The sequence below is a fragment of the Aquarana catesbeiana genome, linkage group LG05 (genome assembly GCF_042186555.1).
Source record: "Aquarana catesbeiana isolate 2022-GZ linkage group LG05, ASM4218655v1, whole genome shotgun sequence".
Classification (NCBI taxonomy): domain Eukaryota; kingdom Metazoa; phylum Chordata; class Amphibia; order Anura; family Ranidae; genus Aquarana; species Aquarana catesbeiana.
Window position 1 is genome coordinate 173918879 of NC_133328.1, and position 19052 is coordinate 173937930.

The 19052-nt window shown below is 39.7% G+C and overlaps 1 protein-coding gene across 1 annotated transcript in view; it reads right to left on the minus strand.

The window, feature by feature from the left end:
- TMEM108 (transmembrane protein 108) overlaps positions 1-19052 on the minus strand; it is a 313069-nt gene that overhangs the window by 169275 nt on the left and 124742 nt on the right. Inside the window, exon 3 of the mRNA XM_073630355.1 lies at positions 7205-7290. Within this exon, the coding sequence (XP_073486456.1) occupies positions 7205-7244 (40 nt within the window). The 5' untranslated portion in view covers positions 7245-7290. The remainder of the gene's footprint in view (positions 1-7204; positions 7291-19052) is intronic.

Consider the following 19052-nt stretch of genomic DNA (forward strand, 5'->3'; position numbering starts at 1 on the left):
TTTTTAGTAGTGACATGCCATGCAGTAACAAACCTTGATCGCATATGAACTGCAACTAAGTGCTATTACAATATAGACAACTGGACCATTCATACTGAAGCATTGCATATCTCACATGTAGCAGTTCATTGCAAAACTACAAGGAAAAGATGTGTTGTTTAATCTTCCATAAAACAATAATGCCCCCACTCATCGAGCCGGGCTGTGCGTATTTATTGACACAAACAGTGCAGTTCAGCCTTGCCCTACGCTCCATCCTCACAGGATTTGACTAACAGCAGCGGAAACCAGTGGCTCCCACTGCTGTCTCTGAATCTCTAAAAGAGAGAGAGAGAGGGAGCAGCGCCACTGCAGACAAGCACAGCACAATATCCAGATAGGACTCGGTAGGTAAAAAAGGGAGGTGAAGGGGTGATAGAACTAGTAGTACATTTTTTATCTTAATGCAGGGAATGCATTAAGGTAAAAAAAAATCTAGCTTTTAAAACCATTTTAGGGTAAAAAAATGCCTTTACAACCACTTGGTCCATTCCTGTTTTTTTTGCGTAATGCCTTGTTATGCCATTTTCCAATGTTACATTGGCTTATGTAAGCATGTTGACTTTTTTCCTTTACTATGTATTGTTCAGCTTGTTGAATATAAAGAGATTGTAAAGGCAAACAATTAAAAAACAAAAAGAAAGCAAAACAAACATGTCTATGCTTACCTACTCTGTGCAATGGAATTGCACAGAACAGCCGTGAACTTCCTCTTCTCAGGTTTCCCCCCGGTGTTCCTGGCCCCTCCTCTCTGCCCAGTGCCCTCATGGGGGCACTCATGCATGCTTGCTCCCAAGCCCCGCTGCTGCATCCATTGACACAGACAGCAGGACTTGGCTCCACCCCCCCGCTCCCTTGTCACTGAGTTTGATTGACAGCACTGGAAACCAATGGCTCTCGGTGCCCCAGCAAAGCCAGAGAGACCCGGAAGTGAGGGGAAAGAGGAGCTGAAGATGTACACAGCGCTGGATCAAATGAGGGCTCAGGTAAGTAAAAGGGGGGTGGATTGGATGCTGATTCCTAAACATTTTTTACCTTAGTACAAGGAATGCATTAAGGTAAAAAATGTTTAGGCTATAGAATCACTTTAAACTTGAAAATTAATAAAAATTTATTGAAATAAAAAAATATATAACTAGAAAATGCATTTCCTGGGGAAAATGCGTGGGAATGCTGAATAGCTGAATTGCTAAATGGCCCCCAGCAAAACTGCCCCCATCATATTGCCATCAAAACTGCCCCATCAGAATTGCCCCATAAAAATTGCCCCCATCAAAACTGCCCCATCATATTGCCACCATCAAAACTGCCCCATCATATTGCCACCTTTAAAACTGCTCCATTAAAATTGTCCCCATCAAAACTGCCCCATCATATTGCCACCATCAAAACTGCCCCATCAGAATTGCCCCATCAAAACTGCCCCATTATATTGCCACCATCAAAACTGCCCCATCAGAATTGTCCCACCAAACTGCCCCATCATATTGCCACCATCAAAACTGCCCCATCATAATTGCCCCATCAAAACTGCCCCATCATATTCCTCTATTATAAATCAGTACATGGTGTGTCTGTCCCCTCCCCAGGGCTCTGTAATCAGAGCTGAGATGCTCCAGCCACCTCCCTCCCTGTGTATAACAGAAGCTTTGGTAACCATGGCAACAAAAGCAACACAGTGCACTCTGATTAATGGCTAAAATTTCCTGAAATGACCTCTAAATAAAAAGCTTTTTCACAAAAACTGTAAAAGATATCAAACTGAAAAGATATAGCCAGATAGCTGAATATTTTGTGAACATTTTAAAGGTTGTTTGGCGTCTGTAGGTGAAAGTATGAAGGAGCTGAAACTTTTGGGAGCGGAAGAAGATTTTAAGGATCTGAAGCATGCTCCCACTGACTTCAATGTTAAAAAAAAGTGATAAAAAGCTTAATATTTTAAAAAGTATAAATGGTAGAAAAAAAGTTGAAAAAGTCCCATCATCAGCTGAAAGAGACGAACATTTTAATAGTTGAATGGTTTTAATAGCTGAAAGTATGCAGAAGTTACGCAGAGCCAAAAACATACGGAATAACTAGAAAATGCATTTCCTGGGGAAAATGCGTGGGAATGCTGAATTGCTAAAACGGCCCCCAGCAAAACTGCCCCCATCATATTGCCATCAAAACTGCCCCATCAGAATTGCCCCATCAAAACTGCCCCATCATATTGCCACCATCAAAACTGCCCCATCAGAATTGCCCCATCAAAACTGTCCCATCATATTGCCACCATCAAAACTGCCCCATCAGAATTGCCCCATCAAAACTGCCCCATCATATTGCCACCATCAAAACTGCCCCATCAGAATTGCCCCATCAAAACTGCCCCATCATATTGCCACCATCAAAACTGCCCCATCAGAATTGCCCCATCAAAACTGCCCCATCATATTGCCACCATCAAAACTGCCACATCAGAATTGCCCCATCAAAACTGCCCCATCATATTGCCACCATCAAAACTGCCCCATCAGAATTGTCCCATCAAAACTGCCCCATCATATTGCCACCATCAAAACTGCCCCATCATAATTGCCCCATCAAAACTGCCCCATCATATTCCTCTATTATTAGAGCCCTTTCACACTGGGGCGGGGGCGGCGGCGGCGGCAAAACGCCGCTATTATTAGCGGCGTTTTACCGTCGGTATGCGGCCGCTAGCAGGGCGGTTCCCCCCCCGCTAGCGGCCGAGAAAGGGTTAAATACCACCGCAAAGCGCCTGGGGAAAATGCGTGGGAATGCTGAATTGCTAAAAGGGCCCCCAGCAAAACTGCCCCCATCATATTGCCATCAAAACTGCCCCATCATATTGCCACCATCAAAACTGCCCCATCAGAATTGCCCCATCAAAACTGCCCCATCATATTGCCACCATCAAAACTGCCACATCAGAATTGTCCCATCAAAACTGCCCCATCATATTGCCACCATCAAAATTGCCCCATCATAATTGCCCCATCAAAACTGCCCCATCATATTGCCACCATCAAAACTGTCCCATCAGAATTGCCCCATCAAAACTGCCCCATCAGAATTGCCCTATCAAAACTGCCCCATCATATTGCCACCATCAAAACTGCCACATCAGAATTGTCCCATCAAAACTGCCCCATCATATTGCCACCATCAAAACTGCCCCATCATAATTGCCCCATCAAAACTGCCCCATCATATTCCTCTATTATTAGAGCCCTTTCACACTGGGGCGGGGGCGGCGTCGGCGGCAAAACGCCGCTATTATTAGCGGCGTTTTACCGTCGGTATGCGGCCGCTAGCAGGGCGGTGTTCCCCCCCCCCGCTAGCAGCCGAGAAAGGGTTAAATACCACCGCAAAGCGCCTCTGCAGAGGCGCTTTCCCGGCGGTATAGCCGCGCCGTCCCATTGATTTCAATGGGCAGGAGCGGTAAAGGAGCAGTATACACACCGCTCCTTCACCGCTCCGAAGATGCTGCTGGCAGGACTTTTTTTACCGTCCTGCCAGCGCATCGCTCCAGTGTGAAAGCCCTCGGGGCTTTCACACTGGAATGAAAGTAGCGGCACTTTCGGGTCGGTTTGCAGGCACTATTATTAGCGCAATAGAGCCTGCAAACCGCCCCAGTGTGAAAGGGCTCTAAATCAGTACATGGTGTGTCTGTCCCCTGCCCCGGGCTCTGTAATCAGAGCTGAGATGCTCCAGCCACCTCCCCCCCCTGTGTATAACAGAAGCTTTGGTAACCATGGCAACAAAAGCAACACAGTACACTGATTAATGGCTAAAATTTCCTGAAATGACCTCTAAACAAAAAGCTTTTTCACAAAAACTGTAAAGGATATCAAACTGAAAAGATATAGCCAGATAGCTGAATATTTTGTGAACATTTTAAAGTTTGATTGGCGTCTGTAGGTGAAAGTATGAAGGAGCTGAAACTTTTGGGAGCGGAAGAAGATTTTAAGGATCTGAAGCATGCTCCCACTGACTTCAATGTTAAAAAAAAGTGATAAAAAGCTTAATATTTTAAAAAGTATAAATAGTAGAAAAAAAGTTGAAAAAGTCCCATCATCAGCTGAAAGAGACGAACATTTTAATTGTTGAATGGTTTTAATAGCTGAAAGTATGCAGAAGTTACACAGAGCCAAAAAATATACGGAATAATAAATAGAATTAAAATTAAAATTAAAAATAAATAAAAAAATGGATAACAATAGTGGGACTGCTAAAGCAGTCCCACTAATGACATTGATAAGGCCTGTGCTATTAACATGAAAGAAGGACCTCCAAAGAGCTTCTATTATAGTTGTATAGAAGATAAATAAAGACTATTATCTTGGAGAGCATATGCCAAATGTGTTAGCCTTTTCCTTTGTAGAATAATCCAATGATCTGTCTTCCTAAGGAAATCGGATATGCTAATGTGGGAGTAACCTAGGCACTAAGTACACTGTGAATTAACTAATCCCTATTAATCTACAGTTAAAGTTCAAATGATGTTGGCCATAAAATGCATTGATGATAATTTCTTCTTTATTTAAATTTACCCTCTCAAAAATATTTTCAGAAAACACTGGTTAGTTGGTTGGTATGGTTGGCTTTACATTCTTGGAGGTTTTTGTCCGATTGGCCATAATAGGTTATCTTTTCTAGTTTGTGTGTGTGTGTGTTTATGTGAGACACCTAAAGTCCAAAGGGTAAAAAGTAATATTCCATTACTGCATAACAGGAATAAATAACAGTTTCTCCTGCCATTGTAAAAACCACACATAGTCTGAAATTATTTTCTGCAGTGTGTTCAGAAGCTGCTATACTAGGCAACTGTATCATCAGAAGCGCACACAACTCAATACCTGGTTTCTTGTTGCCCCCACTGCCTTTGAAGTATTGTGTGACTTTAGAAACTCTGAGATCTGTGCTGAGATATGAGACTAGCACAGGGTCTCCAACCTACGGCCCGTGGGCCAAATGAGGCCCGCTGCAAGATTTTTTCTGGCCCGCAGCTAGGGTCAGTGACCTCTGAAACAGGTCCTCAGGCTCCCAGCCACGCTGTAAGATTGTGAAGTACAGATGGACTCTGATGTAAAGGGGGGCTTCAATAAGGACTCTCATGTAAGGGGGACCCTGCTGTAAGTGGGGATTCTCATATAGAGAGAATCTGATGTAAGCAGGGGCTCTGGTACAAGTTTTTTTGTAATTTTTGTTTTGTTTTTTGTTTTACTTAAAGTGGATGTAAACCCACTCTTATCCTTTCTAAATTACTGCCATAGTGGTTAACTATAAGGATATACATGCCTCCTGCATGTATCCTTACCTATCGAATGTCTCCCCTTTGTCTGTTATGAGACCCGAAAAACTGCAGATTCTGTGGGTGGGTCTGTTGCTCGGTGGGTGGAGTCGTGATGTCAGTAGGCTCCCCGCCCACCTCTACACTCCCCTTGTCAACATGTATTTTCTCCTGTGTATTTCTTACACTGAACTTCTGCTCTGATCATTAACATCCAGTCAAAACCCAGAAAAGTTTCCACATGACTTCAGCATGCCCGATCATGCTGAGGTGTGGAGCAGACAATCCTGGGAGAGCTGGAGAAGAAAGAAGGAGGGGATCTGAAGTGCACAGAATGTCTCTCTCAGACTCGTGCATGAGATATGTAAATCACCTGTCACAGCAAGGGGGAGAAACAGACTCCTATTTCTCTGTCTGTTTTTATCTCACTGAAAAACAATAAGGACTGCTCAGAGCTGGATTAACTCTTCGTGGCAAGACTGGGCACAGATGACATGAAATCCTATACCGTACAAGGTGCAAGCCTTATTTAAAAATATTTTTTTCGGGTTTACAACCGCTTTAAGTTCTTTATCTGTTGTTTTGAATCATATCGTGCTGATTACAAAAAGGTAAAATGTATCCATTCACATATAAAACTGTTTTCTACCTCTGAATATTTGTTAACTATACAATGCGGCCCTCATATGGAAAAGTTTAGAGACCACTGGACTAGCAGGTCAGGAAGTCTGAGCTGTTTTATCAGTTCAGCATGGTCACAATGCTAGGTTGCAGTCAACAATATGCAGTGACTGGCACCAAGCTACCTATAATTATAAAGGGTTTTACTCTACACCTTTTACATTTTATGTTTTGTTACTTATTTTTTGACCCTTTCTTCCAAAATCCAGTCTCTTCTAAGATCATTCGCAGAAGACTCTGCTGTACAGCAATGATCCTACAAATACTGGTGAAAGAACAGGAAAAATATGAACAAATAAAGGAAAACCAAAATAAAACTTTGCTACCCAAGACAAAATCACAGACATTTATAGTCCTTCGTAACTTCTCCAAGGATTTTTTTTTTCACATTATTCATGATTGCAAATTTTTTTTATTTTTTTTTTTTGGCAATTAGTGAGACACAATAGAACTAATATATGCAGGGATATGCTTTGTATTTATGGGTATTTGTTTTTTTTGCATGCTAAAATTGCCCCAAAACAGTTTATATATGACAGTAGGTATATTTTACAGTGTCTTATTTTATTTTTATATTATTTTACTAGCAGTAGAAAATTATATTTTAACATACAATAGTAAAACTGAGTCAAATTCAGGTATTAATAGATTATTAGAATACTACTATTTTAGGTTACATTACAATAGAACTGAAGTATAAAAACAGGGATCTCAAGAAAGTTCCAAGCAAAAAACAAATCAAGTCACATAATGAGATGGTATGGGTCTATGAAATGAAAATAAATAAATAAATGGCACAATAAATTTAGAGGGAATTTAGGGGGTTGCCATTCTGCCCTCCTTCTGAAAAGGCAAATTTCCTGGTTGGTATGCTGACCCATTGACTGTAGTACATTCTAAGTCACTAAACTGTAACATGAAAACCTATAAGCCTTACCAGTAAATTTTCATAATTGTGCCAGATATTGAAGTAAGCACATCTGCTTGTCAGTGACCCAATTAGCATTTTTAAAAGGAGAGGCCATGAAAGGCAACTCCATGTTCTAACAGGTTTTCTTTAAACAACTTGAAACAGTCACTTTAAATCACTCCATCCAATTTACACCTGTGAAACTGTTCTGTTGGAAAGGATCTATAAAAAAGATTAATGAACGTAAACACTCTGCCAATGTGTTAATCTTTACTTACTAAATAGATGGCAACAAAGGGCCTGTGACCTACTCTTCATGGTATCATCTGCTCCTTCTTGTCCGCTAGTTTACTCGTCATACTGTCTAGAAGAAAAAAACAGAAATGGAAAATTCGCATTAGACATCTGAACACTGCTTTGGGAGATTTATGAACTTTCTTGCAGCATAGTGTTTTATTTACAGATCAACAGTTTGCTTATGTATGCCCAATGCAACCCTTGATCTACATCGATTTACAACAGTGCTAAACACTAACCCTTACAGTCATGTTTCATGATATAAATAATTTAATTCAGAAAAATGGTGCAAAGGGCAATGATGATGTTCAACATGCTAGAACCCATGCCATCTGGCCTCCTTCAATCCTAACCTCAGTGTCAAGCCTTATGGCGTTCGGCTGTGGGATACAGCCCAGATCCACTGGACAAAAGGTTTTTGTTGAAATGCCAGGCAGTGCTGCAGGAATTGGAATGGTTGGGTGGTATAGATGCACAGGTGTTAGTGGAGTGCAGGACAAAGAGAAATAATTATTAATTCCAAAATAAAAAGGCAACTCTGAAGAAGCTGATGGGTCCAAATAGGTACTCAGAATATTAGCAATGAGTACAGTAGAAGGATGAGAGAGTCTCCATAGGTCTAATAGCTCTTTTTTGGTCACATTAAAAGTCACACATGCCTTGAAAAAGATGGACTGTGATCCATCAACCAACTGTTGAACAGAATAAACTCCTCATGTTTGGACACACACTCCTGCTTAAGACCTGTGAGGGCTTCTACCAATTATTTATCTAATGATGTTTCTTTGCAGCAGCAAACCAAGACAAATACTGCATGAACAGCATGCAATGAATTCCAATTGATTTTTTGCAAATATCAAATACACAGTCAACATTTTTCTATATATAGACTTTTTGCTGTGATCAGTATAGACTTAGTGGCCTTACACAAACTCTGTGGCATGCTCTTCCTTCTACTATTGAGGCATTTAGTATAAATAAATGGCAAAAAATGTTCAGCACCTAAATAAAGCTAGCATATAACAGAAAACAAAAAAAACAACACATGTAGCCACCCCTTTAAATGGAAAGAATCCACTTTTGGGAAATTAAAAGGTAGTAAAGATGTGGCGCTTACATACAAATCTATATAACTTACAAGCAGTACAAACAAACGGCTTGATCCCCTTCAGTCCGGATTTCGCCCTCAACACTCCACGGAAACTGCTCTCCTTAAGCTCACAAACGACCTACTTACACCTAAAACCAATGGACTCTATTCGTTACTACTTCTCCTGGACCTCTCTGCTGCCTTTGATACAACGGACCACCCCATCCTCCTCAAAAAACTCCACTCCTTTGGTCTCCGTGACTGAACTCTTTGCTGGTTCTCATCCTACCTATCCCACCGCTCCTTTGGTGTTACAACTCTACTTCCTCCTCTCCTCTTCCTTTCTCTGTCGAGGTCCCTAAGGGTTTGGTTCTTGGACCTATCCTTTTCTCAATCTACACCTGGAGCTCCCGCAGCAAAGGCATATGACATAATTGGTCAAGATTAATAAAGCAACCAATTTTTGGTCCAAGAAATCCTCCTCCTCCTGTTCAAAGTCTGATCTAAAGTGGTACAACTGTCATATCGTACCAGTGTGAACCCACACCAGTTCACACTGGTGCGACATATGCTCTGACTTTGGAATCACATGTTACATGATGTGTACAAATCAATAGTTCCCTAAGAGAACTGTCTTAACTGGTCCGATACAAGTTGGTCCGACTTTAGAAAAGGTTCCTGCACTACTTTGGTCCAACTTTGGTCTGTTTTCATCTCATTCGATACCATTGAAGTCGGATCAAAGGATCCGGATGAAGGTAGGACCGAAGTAGGACCGCTGTAGGACCGACGTCGCAGGGCAGAATAGAATGACAGTCGTACAACAGTTGCGTCGTACCAGTGTGAACCTGGCTTAAGGCTGGGTTCACACTGGTGCGACAGTGTGAACCCGGCCTAAGGCTGGGTTCACACTGGTGTGACACAACTGTTGTACAACTGTCATCCTACTTTGCTCTGCGACATCAGTCCTACATTGGACCTACTTTGGTCCTACTTCCATCCGACTTGAATAAACAGGATATGATTTTGCTCCGACTTTGAGATTGTCTGACATTTAACCAATCAAAACAATTCCAGTGTGACATAAATTCCTTTTCCTGCTGCTGTAATCACCATGTCGGATGTCACAAGTCGGATGGTTAGGACGAGGATCCGACTTTGATTCGACTTCTTGATTTTACATATCAATGCTGCGGGTCTGCGTCTATTTACATATTAATTCCGCCGCTATTTACATATCAATGCAGGTTATTTACATGTAAACACACGGTCTGCAGGGGAGTCATCTGTACACAGCAATAGGGCAGAGCTGAGCAGCATTAATAGCAGCACTTCACACTGAGATATCAGAACATAGCATGGGACTAAAACTTCAAGGGATAAGGGAATTTAAACCGGGATAGTTGGCAAGTATGATGTAGCTGCTTTGGCCCCACAGCAATGACAGGGCCCAGGGCGGCGGGCCTTTTTGCCCTTCCTTAAAAACAGCCCTAATCCTTGCACATTAAAGATTGTTTTAATCAAAACATTGTATTCTGATTTTGGTTTAGAAAGGTGAAGGGCAAGCACCTCTGCAAGGTTTTATTGCTGACTGTATCCACACTAGGAAATCTTGCCTCTAGTCTTGCTCCGGCAACAGCTTTAACTTTTTAGATTACCCTTTACTTACTGTCAAGAGTAATCTGTAACAACAGTCACCATGGCAAAAATTAAGAGTGAAACTCTCAAACAGAGCGCAATAAATAGCTTACAGCATTTCTTACCGTTGTGCACAAATTTTACAGTTACCTTGACATGATATTCTTAAAGCCCAAATCAGGGATATTAGCAACTGCCCTCCCACCCTCATTAACCAGTGGTATGAAAAAAAGATATCCAAATGTTCATTTTACTCAACTGAATTAACAGTCTCATGATGATCAATCTCTACTTGGGTCTGCTTGATGTGTATCGATAAAAAGTGGGGGGTTGAGTTTGGGACTTTAAATGAGGCACAATAAATGTACCTCCATCCCTGATTCAAGTAAATAAGAAAGGAATGATGTATTTACTTTCTATTAGTGGTGAGTACTTTCTATTAGTACTTCCAGTGGTGAGGCCCTTTTAGAGTCTCCAGAGGTAGAAGAACTCATAGGAGGGGTGAGGGGACCAGTGCCCAAGGGCAGGATATTTATTATGCTGATAAAGGAAACTGTGACTTTGATCCATTTCATTGCAGGATGGCTTAGAGACAGGTGTTTGGAATTAAGAATATTGAAGAGGAATAAATTAATTGATGTACAATGCACTATTTAAATTTCATATCTTTTCCTGGAGTTGGACTTTAATATCTCTTTATGGTAACACTTCACAGAATACATAAGCCTTTATACTTGTATGATATGCTGGCTCTGTATGTGCTCTCTGTCACTACTTCTCCCCCTCATGTGTTAATGTTTCTTTAGAAACCTGGGGCTGCTCCCCCCAGTGATATTAATTTGCCCCATGTATGGGCAATGTACTATAAAGAGTCACTGAGCACGTCACTGGCATATTTTACTTTTGATTTTTTGTATGCAAAAGTCAGGAAGGAGAGAGTTCCAGTATCACCAGCAGATGTGTTCCAGGATCATCAGAGTCAGACAAAGAGAGTGCAGTGCACTACATTGTGGTCTGGATAAACAGCTGAACTAACTGGCAGGCAGGCTACACTCCCTTTATACATCTTAAGGGTTAGCTTTAATTTATGATTATTGTGTACCTTTAATATTGTTGTACAGTCTGGTTACTTGTAGTCTTTAAAATACCAGGTGTAAGTCTCTTAAACAATTGATCAAGTTTGCTAAAGAGAAAGATGCAAAGGTATTATTAATTATGTGTCATTGTAGGTCTCCAAATCCCTATCAGAACCTCTTTCATCAGTAAACATCTTGCAATAGCTCTCCAGACAGTAATGCAATGTTTTCAGATAGACTTTATGAGGAAGTTATCAGGCATGTTCACTAGAAGCATATAAACATCATTCCTGTACAAAGAAGGCTCATGGTGAACTCTGCATAATTGTTTTTTAATACAGATGATGTGTTTGTTTTTTGGGGAAACAAAGTTGGCAAAGCTACTGCTTTAAAATCATATCAAACTGTGCGAAAAGCCAAACTTTTTTGGCTTTGAATTGACTATGAAATGGTTTAACCACTTGAGGTACGGAAGGTTTATCCCTGGTTGTGCGACACTGTACCCAAATAAAATTGATGTCCTTTTTTCCCCCACAAATAGAGCTCTATTTTGGTGGTATTTGATCACTTCTGCATTTTTTTGGTTTTTTTTCGCTATGAACAGAAACAGACCGACAATGTTGAAAAAAAAAAACAATATTTCTTACTTTCTGCTATCAAACAAATTCAATAAAAAATGGAAATGGAAATGAAAATGGAAAAAAAATCGAATTTCTTCATCAATTTAGGCCAATATGTACATATTTTTGGTAAAACATTCCAATAAACGTATATAGATTGGTCTGCGTAAAATTTATAGCGTCTACAAACTATGGAAAAGATTTCCAAAATTTTCATTTATAGCGGGACTGTGACATTGCGGCGTACAAATTGGACACTGAGACTTTTTTGGGGACCAGTGACAGTGATCAGTGCTAAAAATATGCACTGTCGCTGTACTAATGACACTGGCAGGGAAGGGGTTAACATCAGGGGTGATCAAAGGGTTAAATGTGTTCCTAGGTAATGATTACTAAATGTAGGGGATGTTCTTTTACTGTAAAAAGGCAGAGTTTCCTGTTCCTGCTTAGCAAAAACATAGGATCTCTACCTCCCCTTCTCAAAGAATGGCGATCTGCCTTGTTTACATCCGCAGAACACCACTCTATCTCTCTCTGGAATGATCGGTGGGTCCAGATGGTCATCGGGTCCGCCGGGCCTGCTGATTGGCTCCCGCTGTGTCCAATCACAGCGGGAGCTGGTCCCTGGCATCACGAGGCGCACCCAGACCTGGAAGTGCAGAATAATGTACAGGTAGGTGATTTTGCACAGGAGTATATATAAAGTATACGGCCGGCAAGCAGTTAAACAGATTTAAACCCAAAAACAAAAAAGTTATATATTGCAGCTTAGATGTGGTGGCTACATTAGTTTATTTTTTCATGCTAAGAACATTTTAATCATGTGCACAAAATGCCTCTAGATCTTGCCAGAAACACAGTGTTCTTTTAACGAAAAAGCAAATGTAACCTTACCATCTTTTGTGAACTAAATAAATCAATCCACCATGTACTGTTGATGAACAAAGATAGACATATTGGAAGCTCAGCCTTGGTGACAAGCATGGCTACCTCCATAGATACAATGGAAAATAGTGGAGCACAGCCACAAAGGGATAGGAAGTGTTATTTGTAAGATTACCAAGTGAAATTAAGGGAAAGAAGCCTGAAAATAAAGAAAAAGAATGCAGCCACTAAAACTAAGGACTTGTTAGCTGCATTGTATCACATTTTGTATTTTTGAGTTTACATTTGCATTGGGACCCCTGTTCCTTTTTTGTTTACTAAGTATATGCTATTCTATGTGGTACATTTCCCTTCAACTCCTGTCCATGAGAAACTGCAGAAGAGATCTTTACAACCTTTTATTGAAAAGTGGCTTTGGACTGCATGGCATGCGACTGGTACACAAATTTCCTTTACAAAAGTTGACAGAAGTTCAAATTTTTCTGCAGTATCCACAAAAAATTGGGCTGGAATTGGGCTTTAAAATGTAAACTCTAACAATAAACCTCTATTATTTGCTACCTTTTAGCCTGTTAAATACACCTTTGGAAACATTTTGTTATATCTGTTAAATAAATGTCAATCTTGTCAGAATATCAGAGCTATCCTGTGTCCTTTCCTTTGTTATCTCAAAGAGTCCTCCTAGTTTTCATATTGGACTACAGAATGATTAGCCTGTATGTTGCTGAGGCCTGACATTAGGAGCATATGATTAGTTTAGCAAAAGACATTAGGCAGGGCTGATAATGCTCAGTCTAAAGCCTAGTAAACAAGGGCCGAGTGCTGGGTGACATTGGCTGGTTAAAAAAAAGGCCAATATTCCGCCCATGCGTAAGGCAGCCAGTCCGCCAGAAGCCAGCCATTGGACTAGCATGCTGGAAAACCAGCAGCCAACCGACTCCTGATCAATGCCCTCTGCCAATGTCTGAGAGCGCTGACCGGAGTGTTCTGGTGGGGGGGGCATCCCCCTGTCAGGACACAATAGCTCTCAGCGTGAGAGATCACTGTACTAACATTGAATTGTTAGTACAGCAGCTCCAACTTGACCTGTCATTTTTGTTGTATACATGATGGCACATCATGGTGACCATGCTACACGGTAGCTGAGATGATTGAAAGTGTCAAAAATATGCTTTAATTTGCAAGGACTAATATGAAGGCTCCCTTTACCGCTATACAATACATGAAAAAGCATTATAAGAAGGTTTTTCATGTAATGCAGACAGTATTTGTTGTACAGTAAATAAATGTATACACATGCCATTGCTACAGACTTTATACTTGCTTACAAAAGAGCTCAGCATAAGTCTGCTCAATACTTTTTCTCATGTCTGCAAAGTGTAAGAAATCCTCTATGAAATGTTTTATAGCTACAATAGTCTGCCAAAAATATCTTATTTTTGTAAACTTTTATCAATACTACATCCAGAGAAAGTCAAGTACTTCAGAAATATGTTAATATTTGCATGACTAATGAACTGCTTCTGATTACAACATATGCAAATGTGCTTAATTTTAAATCTAGTAAGATTGCTTTCAAACCTTTCATCCCATCACATAAAAGGAAGAAAACACCAGTTCTGTGGAGCTCGTGCTCATTCCCCATTCTCTTTTAGGAGGACACATTCTTGGGTAATTGCTAGAGAAGGCACAAAATTGCAAAACACTTTTTGAACATTCAGAAACACTAAACTGGCAGAATTAATTTACTGTATAAAATATCCCATGTGTTTTAAGAATTAGCATAGCAAGTCTCAAGTAATCAATTAAAAAACAGATCTGTTAAGAATTTAATTTTGTACATATTAAACACATTTACTGTTACTGGGCACATATAAATATATTTTATTATATATTCTAATTGGCATGATAGAGAATATTTAAGATGCTTTACTGGTTGTGTTGAAGACATTTTTCTTTTTTTAACCTCCATCTCCCTCATTTATAGAGCAGCAAACTAATGGGGCTGATTTTCTAAGGGAGTTGAGAATCTTCACTCAGAATAGTATAAATATTCCTTTCAGTTATCCAATCATGTGAAAAGCAAATTCCTGTTCACTTTAATTCCTGTCAACCATGTGCAGATGATTTTCTGCTTTTCAAATAATTGAACACTTAAAGTGAATATTCATGTGAGTGATTATTCTCTACTCCTTTGGCAAATTAGATTACTACAAGTAGTAGCATTTGAAGTCTGCATGGAGTACACAGAATTATTAAACCAGCCATGTATCCAAAGTACGTTACCACAACCATGCAAACCAGGGCCAATTTGGTTGCAAGCCAATGAGCCTACGAGAATATTTTTTTTGCTGTAAACCTCAGTACCCCATGGAAACCCACACAAACACTGACAAAACATACAAACAAGCACTGTGATGGCAATTAAACCCAGGAACCCAGTGCAGGCCAATAGGACTAACTTCTCGGCCATGGCACAGACCTTTCTACTTACAAGGAGTAATCCACCCAAAACATAATTAACCTGTGCTGTACTGTGTGGGCAGATCACATTATTAATTGTGAATTAGATTTGAACATCTTTCAGAGCAATAGAAGCTGCTCATAAATTCCTATGTATAAATCTGCTAAAAAAAACTGTGATTTCCCTTTGTGTCTCAGAGACTCAACAGTAAGAAAAAGTAAATCTCTCCAAAGTAGGGGAAGAAGAGATCCCTTTGCAGGATTTCCCCTCATTTCTTGTTGCAGTGACAGCTATAAAAGTTTATTTTTCCATCATTTTCAGTCACAGTGAGAATGGTCCCAAGAATGGTAACACTTCCCTGTTGTATACAGCAATACAAACCTGGCAGGAGTACCAACCCTTAACTAAAAACTATCAAAACTGATAGATTAGACAATCTATTAAAAAAAAGCTTTTGGCTTTATATACATTTCAAGATGCCTAACAGTTTCATGTTTCTGAGATCTGAGTTTCCCAGTCTGCACACCCACCACACCTGTAAAGGAGTCTCTTGTCATCACAGGTTTTTTTTTTTAATTCTATAGTGACAATATTTTCCTTTGTAAGAAGTAGTCTGATGCATCAGATGCAAGTCAATAAGACCAGAGCGTGATTTTAATCACTACTTCACAAGAGGAAGAAAGCTAACATTTTCTGAAAGATTGCATTCTTAACAACTCAAATTAAACATCAAAATGTATCCTTAAACTCCAAACCTCCCCCATTACTCAATAACATGGAGCAAGACTCTACTACTGCAATGATGTGACCCAAAGGCATTTTTTTTTGCTGCACATGTTAATAGAGATGAGCTAAGGTTCAGGCCCCATGCTCAGTTTTACCTGAACCCACAGGAAACTTTCAAGGCAGCAGGCCATCATCCCAATCAGCTGTGGCCATGGAATTCCCTGCAATTGGACGTATCAAAGAGGTTGGGATTTTGAGAGGTAGAGAATTTCATGGCTGCAGCTGATTGCAATGGTGGCCTGTTGTCATATGACAATTTTCCGAGGGTTTGCGCCCATTTCAGTCCAACCCGAACCTTAGCTCATCCTTACTTGTTACCACTGAATCAATAACCCCAGAGCTCTGCGTATCTCAAATAATATAAATACTTAATACAACATGCAGCAAAATTATAGTTTTGTAATGTAAGGTGATTCTTCCTCAAGAATTCCATAAAAAAGGAAAACAATTATAAAACACAGTTGGCTGCTCCATCCCCCTTCTTGGTCCCTAGCTTTTTTCTCATTACAAAGCTGGTCTTGAATAGAACATTGCTGAGTTCTATAGTTCTGCTAGGTTCTGTAGACTTGCATTTGTTGTTTCTATGTGCAACTGCTCATTTTGGTACCGCAAACCTTTAATATCAGAAAATGTACTGAACTATATCTTAAACAAAAGTTATTCAAATAATCCTTTTATGGATACATGGTGCATGAAAAACCCACCAGTGTTTTAAATCATAAACATGCTAAGTTTTTTTAAAATATGGCCAACTTGCAATAGACACTTACCCAGATACCAACTTCCAGGCTGTCTTACCTCTATATGTTCTCACTAAGGTCACATACATTTTAGGGTGCAGATCATACTCTTCATCTCTATAACATACAGTATCTAGGTCTTTTCCTGCAAATAATTATTACATCTTCCCCAGCCTTTCTCTTTTTACGTCTCCTGTTCCTCCATCCAAGTCATTAACTATTATATTTTAAATGCTACATGTACAGCTTTAATCATAAGCATCTAATTTATCAAAGTGCTGGTTGTAATTATCACATTTATAATCTTTGCACTCTTCTATTATTACTTTACAAACTGTCTTGATTTAATGTCCCTTTTGTTACACTATTTTACATTTATGTCAATAAGTTCTCACTGAAAGAGAAATAACACCTTCACCTTTTTTAACACAGGAAATGGGGCACAGTTCTTAAGTTTAACATTGTGAGATATTAACTCTGATATTGATTCTTTAAATGTGTTTTTATTGAGTCCTCTGAATTACTATATGGTGTGTATTTGGCGCAGTTTTATACTTTATTATGTTTATTATGGAGGAGAGACAGCAACTAGGCATCCCATTTCAGCTTTGTGAAAGGTCTGATAATGTGTACACATTTATATTTTCCTAATCTGAATAATAAAAAGATATTTGAGTAGAGGAGGAAAGTAGTTTAGAAGAACATTGCCCCTTGTAGATTAAAGCTGGAAAAGATTCAAGAGTCTACAGACTATATTCACATCAAGGTAAGAAAACATTTTCAACGAGGCATTTCAAGCTTGAAGTACAACCACCATTTTTGTTAGAGATAAAGAGACACCTGTTCTTCCTTCAAAATAATTTTTATTTCCATGGTCTTGACTGCATCCACTGAGCTCAAACACTCAAAACAGCCGCTTTGTTCCCATCAAAGTGTCACATGAATATCACGATTAGGGATGTAAACCAAAAGCATTAATTCCCTTTTATGTGGGCATCTCAGGGGATTTTCTTAATGTGGTTGTAACTGAAGCTTTTGTGCTCTGGAATTTACTTCCTCCAAGTGAACCATTGTGACACCGTCCCCACTGATATGTCCAGGAGACATTTTAAAGACCATTTTCCTGAAACAAGCTGTTTGCATGATACACTAGCTAATACTGTTGACCTTTACCTTTCTGCTTCCCAGCTCCAGTTAAAAGGCATAGTTTTTTAGGGGGTCATCCTAATTAGAAGCTATTTCAATTCCTTTAAAGCATGGAAAATACCGCAAGAGTATAAATCTAAAGCTACAGAACAGAAGAGCATTTATGGTTGGTATTTCTTCCTTTTTAAGATAAGTAAATCACTTTGTGTGTGGTCTTAGTCTCTTTAATTTTCTGATGATCCCCTGGGACTCCTCACTCCCATTAAATGCATTACTCCGGCAATAGAGCTGTTAGCTTTATATATGCCATTTAAAGGAATTCTCTGCACAAAAGAGTAGGACTTTAGACTTCCTGTAAATCTTCTTCTTGGAGTATTATTAGTAGTATAATAATTAATAATTATTATAATTATAATAATTAAAAAATTAGTAGTTAGGGTACATAGGATTATACTATTGCCCTCACACTGGCAAACAAACCTGTAACATCCTAGTCTAACCCCTCCACACCTATCATGCTCTAGTTTTGTGGCAAAGCAATAGTAGGAATGAATTATTAGAACCGATTGGAGGGACAAATGTCTCTTAATGTACCCCAAGAGAAAGGCTTTATGGTAAGTCAATATTTCTTTTTTTTTAACCTACATTAAGGAACATTAGATGAGTAATCCAGATACATAGCAGTCCAACTGAAGGGTGGGAAATACAGAAACAAATACTAACAGGCCCATGTGAATGACAGGCCTACAGAAGGTGTTCAACACAGCTCAACCTTACTAATGAAGCTGGTATCTGAATAACAAAATGTAAAGATCCACGTTACTACTGAAGCTGGCATTTGAATAATGGCAATATATATCTTTTTTGACCTGAAGGAAGGTGTTGAGATCCAGAATGAGGCAAATTACCTATTTTCCTTTGGGAACCGTGTTTAGATTTAAAACACTGGAACTAAGACCCCTTGGGAGAGGAGCTGTGCCTGAGCAGGATGGAGGTCCACTAGTCCTTGCTGGGACATTGGCAGTTTTGACAACATGAAGCTGTGGGGGGGGGGTGCATTGGAAAGGAGCTTCTAGCCTTTCGTCCACAGGGTCTTTAAACACCACACTGTCTTTTACACGGACAGTCAGTCTTGTTGAGACATGAAACTATCAGATCCACTAAGGGGATTGCCCAATCTCTAAAGAGTAACTATCCCACCCTACTACTTTTTTAAGCCACCCTTACCTGTTTTGCAGCATTGTTCAGGTTTGACATACTCACCTGCCCAGCAGATCCAGCATTGTCCCGCTACAGTGCACTGCTCATGTGCGACAGTCCAAATCTCAGGAGTGTAAAAGTGCTGCAGTAACTAAAGAAGTTTACTTGAAAAAAAAAGAGGACC